Raw genomic sequence first — 15,648 nt, forward strand, 5'->3', positions numbered from 1 at the left:
CAAAATAATGCTGTAAAAGTTGTTAATGCTGCATCAAGAATTGTTTCACTAGAGCCATCTGTGATATCAGCTAGGAATGGTGCAACAAAGTTCAAGTACTCTGAAGTGAGCTGAGAGACATAATACCAACCTGGAGGGGGCTGGCTCTAAGCTGATAGGGAATGAAAAGCTATCATTCCCTTTGAACATGAACCTCTGGTAAGTATGTTGTACCCATAATTTCATACTACTGGAAGCTTCTTTGGCAGAGAATAGGTAAATAATAGCCTTACTGACCAAGGTCAGAAACTTCTCTCAGTGATGCTGAAAAGTTATTCCAGAAGGAGCCTGTTGGCATACTTGAACTTTAGTCACCACAATGTTCTGGCCTGTGGAATGCTGCTTAGTCTAACAAGGAGGTGGCTAACAAGCAGACCTAAGTATTTACTTGCAATTGGCAACCAAAAGAAACTTAAAGTTAGTGGTCTCTCTCCCTTCTGAGTGGGGTTCTTCCAGGCTGCATAGTTCCCTTCCTGTACTGTGATATTCCCAGCAAGCCAGACCATCTGCACTGGCCAGCATCTGCACATAATTTTTTCTCCAGAGGGTAGGAACAGCTGTAATTGCCAGCAGTTACAAGTTACCACACAGCACTTTCTAGGCAAGCATGTTTATTCTTAAGATGAAAACACTACAGAGAAAACATATTAAAAACAATAAAAGAACCTTACACATATGCTAATAAGTTTACCAGAAACTACCCTCCAATTCCAACAAGGACTCTGCTGGGAGTCAGTCCTTCAAAATCTCTAGCTAGGAAATTAAGATTTTAAAAATAATACAATCTGTTTACAAAAATTAGGCCAAATCCTTCTCTGGTGTGATTGTACTGAAGCCAGTACAGATACACTAGAGATAAATTTGGACCATAAGTGTAAATTGTTTTCCCTTGTCTTAGTACTCCTTTTTTCATAGGTATTTCTGGAAATGTTAGCTGTACATGACTGTTTAGAAATTGTATTCATTGTGGATGCAAGGCTTTAAAAACACACCTTGCAAATTATAGGGTAAATATATTATGAACAAGTCTACCTTCTGCATTGTTTTAAACTGAAAGGTGCACTAAAAATTACAGGTGTGCCATAATAAATCCATGCTATTTTGCTTTAATCTATTATAGTAATAAGGTGTGTGATGTGCACAGATATTAATGAAAGCTACTGAAATCCAGTCACTCTAATGTGTTTCTGAATTAGATGAGGAATTTTGCAAAGAGCAAGAAAGTACAAGAAAGGAAGAAGCATAGGCAGGGGTAAACAGAGGTGAAAGTAAGCCGGTACGGTACGGTGGACCGGCAAAAGCCAGTACGCCATGCCAGACTGCACCAGCTTCGTGGCGGGGATTTAAAGGCTGTGGGCAGCCCAGAGGCCTTTAAATCCTGCCTATGGCTCTGGTGGCTGGACTGGGGCCGGATTTAAAGGGCTCTGGGCTGCTGCAGCTGTGGTCAGCCCAGAGCCCTTTAAATCCCGCCCGTGGCTCCAGCGACCGGGCTGGGGCCGGATTTAAAGGGCTCAGAGCTCCCCTGGCTGCAGGCAGACCAGAGCCCTTTGAATCCCGCCCATGGCTCTGGCAACCGGAGCTGCAGTAGGGATTTAAAGGGTCCAGGGTTCTGCGGTGGCAGGAGCCCCGGGCTCTTTAATTTGCTCCTGAGCCCCAGGTTGATTGCCTCTCTGCAACTGGGAGCCCGGGGTTGATTTAAAGGCCCTGGGGTTCCTAGCCACAGCTGGTACATCCCTTGCATTAGGCAGACGTGAGGATCCCAATGCTTCCCAACCACCCACCTCCGCATACCAGCTGGTGCAGGCTCTTTTACCTGCCCAGCCCTCCTCCCCACCCCGGTTAATTTAGTCTCTTCCTCCCTTCCCCTCCCAACAAGACCCAAGCATCTTATTTCATGTCCTTCCCTGAGTCCTTCCACTCCACTGGCTACTCTCCATGGCTTTCCCCAGATACCCCTAGCTCCCCACCCCATTCTTGCTTCCGGAGGGCACATGGGATACAGGCTCCTACCGCACCCCCACCCCTGCCCCAGCGTGGGAGCACCCGGAGAGGGAAATCACTATTTCCGTGAGAAATGCTCCACACAAAGTTGGACAAAACGTGGCAGCCCTAATCAATAACATGACCTGGTATAATAATATACCCAGGGGTGCCTCTAGACATTTCAGCGCCCAAAGCATGGCGGCATGCTGCAGGGGGCGCTCTGCTGGTTGCCGGTCCCGTGGCTCCGGTGGACCTCCCGCAGGCGCCCCACCAGAGCCGCGGGACCAGCGGACCTTCAGCAGGTATGCCGCCGAAGGTAGCCTGCCTGAGGCCTTCCTGGCGACTGGCAGAGCGCCCCCCGCGGCATGCCGCCCCAAGCAGGCGCTTGGCGTGCTGGGGCCTGGAGCCGCCCCTGAAAAACACACACACACCGGGGTACTGGAGGGGTCTGTCCCTCGGTTCCAGCTCCCCAGGTTTACACAGCTCAGTGGTTCTAGCTGCGGCTGCCAATGACAACACACTCCCCGTGCAGTGTTTTGTCAGGACTCTGTACTGGGGGCGATCGCCCTTTTGCTCAGCGTAACGCAGAACTTCCCTGCAGCACCAGGGCGGAGTGTGGCCTGACCCCGCTGCTGCCCTGCAGGATTAAGCTCCAGGGAGAGCAAAGCGCCAAAACGGATGATATGATTCGCTCCACTCCTCCGGCCAGGGAGGGAGCGATGGTTTACGTCAGCCGTGAGGGTGGGACTCGGGCAGCAGCACGTTATCCCGTATGCGGGTGTCTCCCTTGGCTGCAGTGAGTAGCTGGGCTCAAGGCTGTTTCGCTTCCTTTGCAGCTGCCTGCGCAAAGGTGGAAGAATCCCCGAGTTCGCTGTTTTGCTGTCGGCTGATCGCTGTGTGTTGAGCGCATGACAGGAAAGCACAGGGCCGCGGAGAGAAAACTCACAGCCAGCCCTGCGGCCTGCGTGCCACTGAAGGAGAGCAGCCGGTAAGTAGCCAGCAATGGTGCCGGGTGGAGAAGGGCTTTATTAGCCACAGCCCAGGCATTCGGAATGGGAAGGGCGGGCTAGGAGAACCCGCGTATGCTTGTTTCGTTGTTGTTTTTCCCCCTCCTGAGCTGATCCTTTTGCAAATATTTTCTGTATGTTGTACTGTGTCCTCTTTTGAGGAGGAGGAAGTGGGGGTTAGACAGCGTTAGTAGCTGCTGGTTTTGGTGAATGCTCAGAAAGCCTGTCTTGGAGAAGTGTGATGTCATTGCATGAAGTCAGGGGAGTTCTGAATGTAGCCGTGCTGGGGTGGGATGAGTGTGTTCTGTTTTGTCCTTTTTTCTGGGGATTTTATACAGGAAATGTTTCTGGAGCTTTCTCTTCACACCAGTGTAACTATGCTTATGTTAATGGACCTGATTCTTCCCTTCCTTGCATGTTGCATAGTTGTATACATCTGTGCAGAGAGAGTGTAATATTGTATCAAATCAGGATCCTTAACTCTCACTCATCCAAGAGGCAAGGCTGTGGGTTTGCTCTGGTGTAGATGATAATATAAATAAGCAACATTCCTTTGCTCTGTAGCTATGAGGATTTTGCCCCCCCCCTTCTGTGATTTATTATGTTGGGGAGCAGGGAGGGAAAGCATTTTTCCAGAATCTTTGTATTTATGTTATGATCCATATGGCTTCCCCTTTTCCTCCCCCAAACTGTGTTAAATTAGATATTTTTTTGGCAGTTCTTCCCATGGCCATATTTGACAGGATGGGCTGTGTCCAGTGGTGGTGCTGACTCCACTCTGATGCATCAGCAAAATGAACTGGTGATTTTTAAACAAAAAAAAAAGTTCAGCATCTTTAAACCACATCATGTGGAGGAAGTTTAATTAAACTTTATACCCTCAACTTTGAAAATTCTGGACTATATAGTTAATGATATTACTGTGATGCCGGGGGAGACAATAGAGGGATGGTTTCTCGATGTCCTACCCTCTTAGTTAGCTTCAGGAATAAATGACCTTTTGGAAAGTGGTCTAATTCTATTCAGAAGTTGCAGTTCTGTTCATGAGATGATCCTACAAGTCTCATTTACTAGTATAAAGTGTTGTCAAATTATGCCTTGTTTCTTGGTGTCTGATATTCCAAATTGCAAACAAAACAACATGCACATCTGTGAACCTACGTACAGATGTGTCATGCGCTCACAGAAGAAAGAACTGTGAAGCAGGGCTCCCTTTTTTTAAATTTTAAAAGGTGTATTTATTTTTCACAACATAGGACTTAATACAGAAAAAAGATTTTAAAAAGTTCTCATTATAACAGACAAAAAGTACATTCTTGTGTGTATCAAAGGTCTGTTAATACAGAACATATAATAAAGAATTATTCCTCTTCCTTATTTTCTTTTTTGTAGACAAAATAATAAAGTGTGTATATACACTATAATATCTATATCTACTGTCTGTTCACTGAGGCCGTGTTATTCTGCACTGAGAATTCAAGGCTTCTTTATACTTACAGGCATTGTAAAGTGCCCTTAGTGTATATGAGAATCAGACCCATAGGGATCCACAAGTGAAACATGACGGTTCAGTGATGCTTAAACATGCTGCTAAAGAATTGTAAGTCTGTAGTTTTGGGGGGGCTTTTTGTTTTGTTTTTTTTCCTTTTGTCCTGGCCCCCTTATGTCCATGGTACTTGTTGCTTTTCACACCTGAAATGTGAACCTTGTTAGAAGTAATAAACATTGGTCATATAACAATTGCCAAGTATTCTGTAAGGAATTGGCAGATAAACTGTCGAATTATTTTAAGTGTGTTGACAATATTGACAGGAGTGTTAGCAAAACATCTCAACCAAGTCTTCCTGAGGAATGATTTAAAAAGGCAATGGAAGACTTGAAGATAAAAAAAAAAAAAAAAAAAAAGTGTGTATTCTATGTATGTAGAAGTAAGGAAAGGAAGAAAGACCAATAAGGACAAACTCTTTACTGTAGTGAAATTAGTGAGCTTTCATAAATGACTTCTTCAAAAATGGCTGTGCCCGTGTTTTATTTATTTATATTATATACACATGCGCGCGCACACACACACACACGCACAGCCATTCTTTACAAGTTTCCTTTCTTCTTTTTTTAATTTCAGATGGGTACCTGCTGTATGTAATGGCACGGGCTCAGCAGCCTTAAGTAGACCAACGTGTGAGTAAGAAGCTTCAGACTCCCTCCCGATATTTTGAAGTATAGAAAGAAGAAATGAATCTTGCCAATGATGGTGCAATGTCCAGAGCCATATTTGACTGGAACTATGTTCTATGGGAAGTTCGTTTAACATTACTAGCTGCTGGTTTTTTCATCTACCTGGGAGTATTTCTTCTAGCTCACTGGCTTTCCTCATGGATCAGTGCCACTTATCTTACTTTGTCAGCAAAGGAGAAGGTCTTCTGGAATATGACTATCACACGTGGCGTGTTTGGAGTTCAGAGTTGCATAGCTGGGTTGTGGGCCATGCTCATAGATCCAGTTTTTCAAGCTGACAAAGTGTATTCACAGCAAAAGTGGAGCTGGTTTAATTGCTTAATAGCCTCTGGCTTCTTTTTGCTTGAAAATGTAGGTGTTCATCTGTCTAATATTATTTTCAAAACGTTTGATGTATTCTTGGTAGTTCATCATTTACTTGCCCTTGGTGGCTTTCTTGGGCTGATAACAAACATAAAATCTGGACACTATCTACCGCTGATGGGACTGCTACTTGAGATGAGCACTCCTTCAACCTGCTGCTCCTGGGTACTTTTAAAGGTCAGAACTTGTTAATGATCTTGTTTTAATTACTGGTGATAGAAGTTTCCTTTAAAATGTTGCCCCTTCACTCCCCTCCCCACAAATATATATATCTGAAAACAAATAAATAATGGCCTCCAAATTTGGAGATATGTTCTGGGATCGAGGTAGATTTTTTTTCATCCTAACTGGAAATGAGTTGACCAAGGGAATCCTTAATTATAACACCCTAAAATAGTTAACTAGTATAAAACAAACAAAAAAATTATTTATTTTACCGATTCCATAATAAAGAAACAAAATGAAGGAGATTTTTAAAAAATACTTTTCTGACTCACTTGTTGGAATCTAGTGCATAGGACCAAAGATTAGATGATTAAATTCTAATTTTAGAAGATTTTTTTATTAAGTCTAAATAGTAACGTGAGAATGGCTCATTAGGTCCAACAACTGTAATATAGGCCATAACATTACTGCTGGAGAATAAAGATGTGTGCTCACACATGTGAGTGTTTGTGATATATCCTCTGTGGATGTGGGGAAGGGAGAATAGACTTGAAGAGATCTGCCATGATTGTAGGGAGAGAAAAAAACAGCCCTGCCTCCAAGCCTTAATCAGTTCCAAAGGGTGTGTCTTAGTGGTTTAAACTTCAGTTCTAAAATATCTGGATTCTTTAAAACTACAGCTTACGTCAGCCCTTCTGAGGTGCTTTTGATAAGAACTTAAACGGGGAGGTCCTTTTTATGCGTGTAAATGCTAGAGCAGGCAGAGAGTCATGGTTTGTCTCAGTGGTCTTAGCCAAAATTCCCAAACCCTACTAACCCCCACTGCACTATTGTGACATGTGCTTTCTTTGGATAGTTTCTGAAATGGTTTATGGATGAAGACAATGTGCATGTGATACTGTACGCCCATCAATGTTCCCTCTAATTTTTTTATATCCATGTAAGGAATGAATTTTGTTATGTGCACCAATATGGAGGTGATGTGTGGTGGGGGTGGGGCTGAGGGGTTTGGAGTGTGGTGTGGGTGTTGCAGGCTCTTGGGTGGGCCGGGATGAGGGGTTTGGAGTGCAGGAGGGGGCTCCAGGCTGGGGCAGAGCATTGGAGTGCAGGGGGTGAGGGCTCCAGCTGGGGTTGCGGGCTCTGGGGTAGGGCTGGGGATGAGGAGTTTGGGGTGCAGACTGCCCCGGGACTGGCATCAGAGGACTCCCTCCAGCCCTCTCCCCACCTGGTGCAGCCCCGGGACTGGAGCTGGAGGACTCCCTCAAGCCCTCTCCCCGCCAGTAACAGCTCAGTGGCTGAAGCCCCTCTCCCTGCCGGCAGCAGCTCCAGGGGCCGAGGCTCGCAGCAGCCCTGTATGTCCCAACTTGCTCCACTCCCCACCCATCCCCTGCCTCTCTCCTCTTCAGGCCCCCGTGGCTGTGCGCCTGGGTGATCCTTTATAGCCTGCCACGCAGTATCGGGGGAACTTAGATGGCCATAGTTTATGAAATGGTTTATAATTCTTGTGGACAAATGATTGCACATTTATATAGCACCTCTTAGCACTCCAGAGGAAAATGATTGAGAGTATGTGTATGTATGGCTGTTTACATCTAACACAGCAGGAAAGCTAAATATGTCTCTTATTTATAGAAAACACTAACTGCTTTACCTTGAATCAACAATCTCATTTCTCTTTTTTTTTTTTTTTTTTTTCCAGATTGGCTGGTCTAATACCCTTTTTTGGAAGGCAAACCAGTGGGTAATGATCCACCTGTTTCACTGTCGCATGATCATTACTTATCACATGTGGTGGGTGTGCATTTCCAATTGGAATGATGTGGTGGAAAATATGGGACTTCCATATTTTACTGTCTTTTTCATGGGATTATGTGCACTTACAATAATACTTAACCCATACTGGACATACAAGAAGACTCAGCAGCTCCTCACTCCAGTTGACTGGAACTTTTCAAATACAGCAATGAAGAATGGATCTTTTGGAAAATTAAATGGTGAAACAGGCCAAAAGAAGAGGCTGTAGTGCTGCAACAGATATTATGGTGAACTGTGGCTAGAAAAACTTGGGGCAGGTTTACTGCAGAGTGCATGAAAATAGAATTACTTACAAGATGTTTATAAACATAGCCATCTACCAACTGATGAATATCAGTATTCTATACTCATTTATGAAAAGTGTTTAAAATTGTCGCTTCCTATATATATATCTATATATATTGTGATAGACCTAGGTCAGAGAAGTAGAAGGGAGTTATGCTGGCCTTTGGATAAGCAGTTTTCTGTTCCCTGAGTGACCAGAGCAGGGGCTGCTCCAGGCTAATGAGAACACCTGACTCCAATTAACTTGCTAAGAGTCAGGTGAGGCTGTTAAGCACCTGACTTTAATTAAGGCCCCTCTCATGCTATAAAAGGGCTCACTACAGTCAGCCCAAAGGAGGAGCCAGAGGAGAGGAAGTGTATGTGAGCAGCTGGGAGCAAAAGGTGTGCAAGAAGCTGAGAGTGAGTAGGCATACTGCTGGAGGACTGAGAAGTACAAGCGTTATCAGACATCAGGAGGAAGGTCCGGTGATGAGGACAAAGAAGGTGTTGGGAGGAGGCCATGGGGAAGTAGCCCAGGGAGTTGTAGCTGTCGTGTAGCTGTTCCAGAAGGCACTATAGGCAGCTGTAGTCCACAGGGCCCTGGGCTGGAACCTGGGGTAGAGGGTGGGCCCGGGTTCCCCCCCAAAGCCTCCCAGCTCCTGATCCAACACAGGAAGATCTCTGAGGCTAGCAAAATCAGCCAATAAGCGCAGGACCCCCCAAGGTAGAGGAGGAACTTTATCACAATATGTATATAATATAAATAACACAGTCAAAATCTTTGACTCAGGATTATGCCAGCATTTTTCTCACTTTGGACAGTGCTCTGTCATTTAGCAATTGAAAAGCAAGCTTCCATCGTTCATTTTAGAATTTCCAAGTGCTTTACAAATAGCTGATTAAGCCTCACAGCTCCTCCTTGAGGGAGATTACCATTAATCCCATTCAATATATGTGCGAGATATTGACAGTGACTTGTCCAAAGTTAAATTGCAAATCAGTGGAAAAACTAGGACTAGAATGTAGAACACCTGGCTCCTAGACATGTTGGGTACTCAGCAAGTCCAGTCACTTGGGAGCAGATGCCACCTGGAGAAGGCATGGGGATGAGTAATCAAAGAGGTTGGGAATGTCTTGAAACCAGGAGACTGGAGAATTTGTAGAGGCTAAGAACAGGAAGTGGGGCTAAGAACAGTAGCCTCAGAAGTGAGTGAAACAGAAAATTGAGATATACTTGTAATTTTTGAAGTAGTTTGCATGGCCTTGGTTTTAGCACTTGGAGGGGCTGGGATTAGCTGTAGCGCTGGAGATTCAAAAGCATATTGGAAGGGTGTTCGCCAGTGGGATTAGGCAGCTGAGTAGGTATCTCGAAGGAACTGTGTAGGTTTTTTTATTTTTATTATTATTATTTAACAATTGGGGAAAAAGTAAGTTTTGTAAAACTGAGTTTATAAAACCTGTTATGAACAGAATAGCTTTTATTACACTGATATATAAAATTTTAATTGACAGCATTTCATTTTAGGAAAAGGTCTGGAAAAGAAATTTTAACTTAATCCTGGAGCCAGTGTAAGCTGCTCAGGACAAAAACCTTGTAATATTTTATACTTCTTAAGGCATCTTGCCCCTCAGTGGTATTTTATGAATAATTTTGTTAACCTATCAGTGTTTGCTAGTGCAAAAGAGCCAGAGAGTGAAGTTGATATGTATCTAAACTGAATTTTTATTTGGGTGGAGGAAGTGTTCTTCGGTCTTGTGAAAAATGTAGCTAGGGCATTATTTTTATTAATGTGACTTTCACCTTGATCGTGTACCTTGAGCACCAAGATATCTTGGGTGTAGTATACTTTACTTTGCTTTATTTGAAGAGGAGTGGTGGAGAAGAAAGGTGGCTCAGAACTTGTTAAAGGAAAGGATAAAGGATGAATCCCTCTAAATTTATAATCTCAACAAGTACCCTACATCTAGAAAATTACTTATCTGTACTAGTTATGTGTGTCCCTCATCTGAGCTGCCACTTGTAGGCAGTTTGGTCAGGTTTATTGCTGTTATGCAGATACATATAGATACATCTCTCATTCTTCTGGACCTAGACCAGTAGCATCTATTTGCTTTATGTTTCTTCAGTTCTGAAGGATGAGAGATTAATCATGCCTAAATGCTGCTAAGACTTTATTATTGTAGTCCCAGACTAACTAGTTCATTTGTAGGTTTTGCTAATGTAAAACTTAGCGTACTCCTTTAGGAGCATCTTATCATGCTCGCATATGGAAAAGCTCCCATTGACTTCAGCAAGTTGGATGAAGCCCTTAGTATGTTGCTGCCATCACTTACAAAATTTTTGGTTAACCCCGAATGCTGGCAGGTTAATGTACTCCCTTCCCCAGTTCAATGCTTCAGACTTTATCTTTGCCTTTATCATGAACAGGGTTAATAATCATTGTAGCGTTTCTTAGAGCAAGGTGTTTGAGGTAATACCTTTTATTGGACCAGTATCAGCTATTACCTCAACCACTTTGTGTCTCTAATATCCTGGGGCTAACACAGCTACAACTGTAGTGCTTTTTGTCAGCCTTCTTGCCAATACTCCATATTTTTTCAAACAGATCCAAAACGCTCCAGCCACATATCTTGTTCTGATTTCCACACTCCTGGGCTGTGCACTTTGCATTGGTTTGGGTGTTGTGTTTTCTTTGTTTGTTAAATCAGTGTTTGTGTTTAACTACAAACCTACCACAGTCATGCACTAAGCACACAGACTCCCTTGCCATATAGATTCCAGCCCAAACTCTCAAGCCCTCCTCTAGATTGCCAACAGTTTCCAAGTCCTGCAATTTTTTCTTCTTGTACAGTAATTGAGGATTTATATACTGTGCTCTCTCTTTCTAGAACGCTCTACTCTTGCCCTCAGAGAGACTCCCACTTGACATGGATTTAGAAGTCAGTTTAAACTGTCTTTTAAAATACTGAATGGAGTTGGGTTCATTGTACAATATAACATTTTTTAGATGGCTCGCTGTCTTTGGCATCTTTGCATCATTAAAAGTATTTTGTGGAATAATTATAATTTGTGTGACTCTTCCATTCACTGTTTTGCTGATGAAATGTCTGCTTTTTGATTATTCAACTTTATCCAACTGGTATAGTCAACTGGTGACCTGCAGTGATTAAATAAGCTTTGCAATGTATATAGTAAATGTACCATTTTATGTATTTATAATGTTTGTTATATTGGTAAGGATAACATGTTCAGCAGTTGTGAATAACTAAAAGATAAAGGTCTTCATATTAACAATGTTTATAAAGAAACAGGTAAAAACTACCTATTTCATTGTTACAGATCATTAATATCAATGTAGGGTCACAATGTTTTTCTTTTATAAAGGGGATAAAAAAGGCACCACTTTAACATTATTCTTTGAGTCTATGTATTGTGTGCCCCAGCTGTGTGGCCTGCGTCTGAGTTAGACCCTGATCCTGAGTATTGTACATGTATAAGTATTTTCAGGTTTAGCTTAACCAAAGAGGAAGAGGTCCAATGAAATTAAAATTACAATTCAATGTTTAAAAGATGTACTATCCCAACCTTTTGAAAAATAACATTAACTTTGTTTTTAAAGTGTTGCTTCAATGAATTGCCTTGATGCTAATCCTTCCCATCCCCCCTCCCAGAAAAAACCCCTCCAGCCAAATAAAAACGTCTCTAAAATCCATTTAGAAAGATGGGCTTATCATTTGTAAACTGGAAAGAAGTGTTAGATTGCAGGATATAGTATAAAACCCCCATCACTTACAGGGAGGTTTTAGAAAGAAAAAAGTGAAAAAGAGAAGCCATAGCTTTGTAACTACATGATGGACGGGTAAAAGCTGTAGCATCTGACACCATTACATCAAGAAACGTGTCCCCCACACCCTATCTCCTTCCTCTTTTCGTGAGGGTTTATTTTAAATAAACTGCCAACTTCTCCATATGCTTCTGTGAAACATACTGTTTTTAATCACATAGGTTATTTTTTTAAAACTTCTATTCTAAACTTTTAAAAGTTTAACATGAAAAAACAGGGCACGGTGATAAGAAAACCCACACTGATTTTTAGGAGAACTTTGACAATGGCTGATGCATCTTTTTAGTGAAACAGTTTTGTAACCTGTCTTTGTTGTTGCTTGAGCATGAGCAAGCATTCGTCATATGGAAACTCACTCCATCTTCATGAGGCATTATTTCTGCATTGTCTTGCCAAATTTCTAATAATTTTTTCTTGGGGTATGAGAAACAGTAAGTAAATAACATTAGCAAAAGCACTGGGAGGATTGCATACTTGGTGATACTTCTGTAGCAGTACCTGCAAAGCAATAATCCCATTTTTTTGTATTTATTTATCACATTGAAAGGCCCCTAATGAATTAATTTTCCTGCTCATGTACAACACTCTACATTTTACTTTTACACAAGCTGTAACCCTAAATGCTGTACAGCATTAAATAATACAAGATGGTAGATGAAAGACCTGAGAAATTGTAAAGATTAGAGGTGTCATGGTCACTAAAATCTTAGTGCAGAGGGACTGGAGGGAAGTTAAAAGACACAAGTGAAATGGAAGTGTATGATTTAAGAGACTTGAAGAAGAAAATAGTTGTGCGGTTCAGGAGTACTTTGTGCTGTTTCAGATCCCCACAGTACCTACCACATGCGGCTCTTGTCAGAGGCATAGACAGAATACTTTTGGTTTTGATGAACTGTAACCTACCAAGAAATATACAATATAAAAATATGAAAGTTAAGCATGTAAAAGTTGTCACCTTACCTCCTTTTCTTTCGATGCCTGTGTCCCCAGCCTGTTATATAAATATGCATTGGACCAAAGTGAGAGTGACTCTATAGCCCAGTGGTTAGGGCTATATATGGGAGACCCAGGTTCAAATCTTGCTGCTCCAATGCATATTTAATTATTTATACACAATGGAAGATTTCCAACGGGATAGATGGAGAGGGACTGATTACCAATGTATAGTGCACTTTTCTCAGAGGAGGGAGATCAAGTTCAAAATCTTTCTCCGCCTCAGGTAGGAGGGGTATTTATCCCAGCTCTCTCACATCCTGGGTGAGTGCTCTAACCACCGGCCTAAATATTATTAGGGGCACCATCACCACTACCTCCTCCTCCAGCTGTTTTGTGTGGGGTAGCTTACTCTGAGCACACCTACTCGGGCCCCACAGGTGAGCTAGCCAGGGGAATGCTTAGTTTGAGGATCCTGCTGGGGTTTAGGCATGAACTAGGCACCCCTAAGGTAAGGTGACTGTGCATATGTTCACTAGCAGAAACATAGGCAGCTGGGGACTTAAGCAGTGGAAACATGGGCACCTACAAGGTTAAGTGGCAGTTGAACGAGGATTCTGAGGATCTCAGTGGTGCCTAATGTGGCAGTTAGACTCCTAAGTCCTTTTATGGATCTAGCCTTAAATGTCATAATGACAGGAATCCGTTAGGAAGCAAACCAGTATTTTTGTCACTATTTGACCTTCCACAGGGCTAGTGGCAGAACAAATAAAACTAGCAGGAGCCAGTGCACTTTTGTTATGATTTCAGATGTACTTGGTGTATCATTCTCAAAGTTGGTGTGCTGAAGAGATGATACAATGTGTTCTTACTCAGCAGACATTTAGATGATTACTGATATTGCTGAATATTAGTTCGTAGATAGGTATGTGTCTCAATACATTGCTGAAAGTCATTAACTTGAGTACTCTACAGATTTGTATATTGGCTTGATGTTTTTTAATAATGTAAGCTCTCTGATTCCTAAGTATTTTATGCCTTAAAAAAGACATTTTATTATTATGACATTCCTGATTATAGAAGGTTTGTCATTGCCATCTATATGTTGTACATATGGGGGCAGGTCCTCAGCTCCATGGGCTCTAAATCATAGCTCCATGGACTTTAATGGACTTATGTCAATTAACATCAATTGAGGATCTGCCCAAATGACTCCGGGATGTTTGCATGTTGACTTTTTGGTGTTTAAGATCTAGAGGCCCCAACAGGAGAAAACGGAGGCTAAGCCTAATTCTCAAGCTTCTGCATTACTCCATACCCAGCAATTTGACAGGAAATCTGATGGGAAATCGTGACAGGAAACTTAACTTCAGAGTATTCCAGAAACAGGTGTGAACATTTCCTTTATTGAACCAGAGGAATGATTCTGAGTGCCAAAACTTAGCTAGGATCTTTATAGGACACACAGCAAAGTCTATTTCCCTAAGAACATGCAATCTAGAATAAAGAGGAAACCACCGTACACGGCGATGGGTGTTTTAAAAGGAACCATCAGCTGTGTTTAAAACTGTGGATGTGATGTACATTGCTGAAAAATATTTTTTCTGTTACTTAGTCCTCTTTGGAATAACTGCAAGGTAGTAAAGAACCACACAAGTAAACTTCTTTGTAAACCGTAAGTGAGAGCCAGCCACTGTATGTTCTCCCATTTAGAAAACTTCTAAAATTAAGGTCTCTCAGAATAATTTTAGTGCATGGCTTTGCACCAGGGCTGCTTGTTTACCTCTCCCTTTTCCTTCTGATTCATCTCTTCCTTTGGCTTCTGCACTCGGCAAGGGAACAGCATGGGTTGTCTGTTTGCAATGGAAAAACAGCTTAGTTGCATATGAAAAACAGATATTGTGAAATATGTTTGCTTTTTTTTATGAGTCATTGTCCATGAAGGTTAAATACATGCACATCATAGCAGAATAATCTTTTCTGGTAAGAAGAACTCAGAATTACATGTTGGCTGTCTGTGAAACCACTCTTTTAATAAGCCACTGCCTGCTAACTACTCAAACATCTTCCTAAGGAACATCACATCCAAGTGCAAGGTGCATTTTTTTGATGGTGCCTTCTCTAACATGAATAAAATCAACATTATAATTATAATATAAAAACCCCTAAAAGCCTAAAACCCTACCAAAACAAGTGTCCTTCACTGTAAGTGCTGCTTCTTCCACGGAGAAGATAACGGAACAAACAACACACAACAGATGTTAGTCACGTTGCTTAATGAACTATTAGAAAGCAATACAAGGTGGATAAGGTAGCCACTGAAGTTAATCTGAGGTGTTAATCTGAGGTGTGATTATTGCTAGTTGAAATCTTTTACTGGACCAACTACTGTTGGTGAGAGAGAGAAAAGTTCTCAAGCTACACAGAAGGTGCCCAGATACTGCAGCGATTTGCACAATAGAAGAAATAGAATAGAATTCCTCTTAATTTTAACAATGCTTTGAAGAGAGTTGAAATGTTTGACATTCAAGAATAACATTAGAATATCCATGAATTTAGGGGCTGGACAATGTAGATTTGTCTAAAGTGGGTGTTGTGTATTTCACAGAATAGCTCTATGTGTAACTATTCTAACAATAGCATTTTGTAGAACAGTAATAAATTCTCAATAAAGTACATTCCTGCACACACATTTTGTTCCTTTTAACCTACTGGTAGTTTTTCCTCATCTGTTTTTGTGCCATCATGGCCTATTGGATTGTTGAATATGGATGCTGTATGCATTGTTCTCCAACCAGCAAGCTTCTAAACAGTCACTCAAACTGAACTACACAATGAGAAATACAGTTTTATGGTGAGAAATTGCAAAGTCCATATTAGTAGTATGAAGGGTCTCTATCTTACATTAGCAGACAAAGTTCTTAACCATGCTTAGTACTCTACAGTTCTGGGTGCTGTACAAACACAAATATAGAGAGAGCCCTGACTTGGAGGATTTA

General features: G+C 41.9%; 1 protein-coding gene and 1 long non-coding RNA gene across 2 annotated transcripts; both read left to right on the forward strand.

Annotated features, from left to right (window-relative positions):
• The first annotated feature begins 2,769 nt into the window (after positions 1-2,769).
• LOC116835424 (protein CLN8-like) lies at positions 2,770-10,938 on the forward strand. Its single transcript, XM_032798261.2, has 3 exons — positions 2,770-3,010; positions 5,152-5,804; positions 7,492-10,938. Exons 2-3 carry the CDS (start codon positions 5,262-5,264, stop codon positions 7,813-7,815), a joined length of 867 nt encoding a protein of 288 aa, XP_032654152.1. The 5' UTR covers positions 2,770-3,010; positions 5,152-5,261; the 3' UTR covers positions 7,816-10,938.
• Positions 10,939-13,613: 2,675 nt separating this feature from the next.
• Positions 13,614-15,337, forward strand: LOC142046474 (uncharacterized). The gene is made up of 2 exons (XR_012655422.1): positions 13,614-14,960; positions 15,013-15,337. It is a non-coding gene; the product is annotated as an uncharacterized LOC142046474 (long non-coding RNA).
• Positions 15,338-15,648: the final 311 nt, after the last annotated feature.

Source organism: Chelonoidis abingdonii, chromosome 3 (assembly GCF_003597395.2).
Source record: "Chelonoidis abingdonii isolate Lonesome George chromosome 3, CheloAbing_2.0, whole genome shotgun sequence".
In the NCBI taxonomy this organism is placed as follows: domain Eukaryota; kingdom Metazoa; phylum Chordata; order Testudines; family Testudinidae; genus Chelonoidis; species Chelonoidis abingdonii.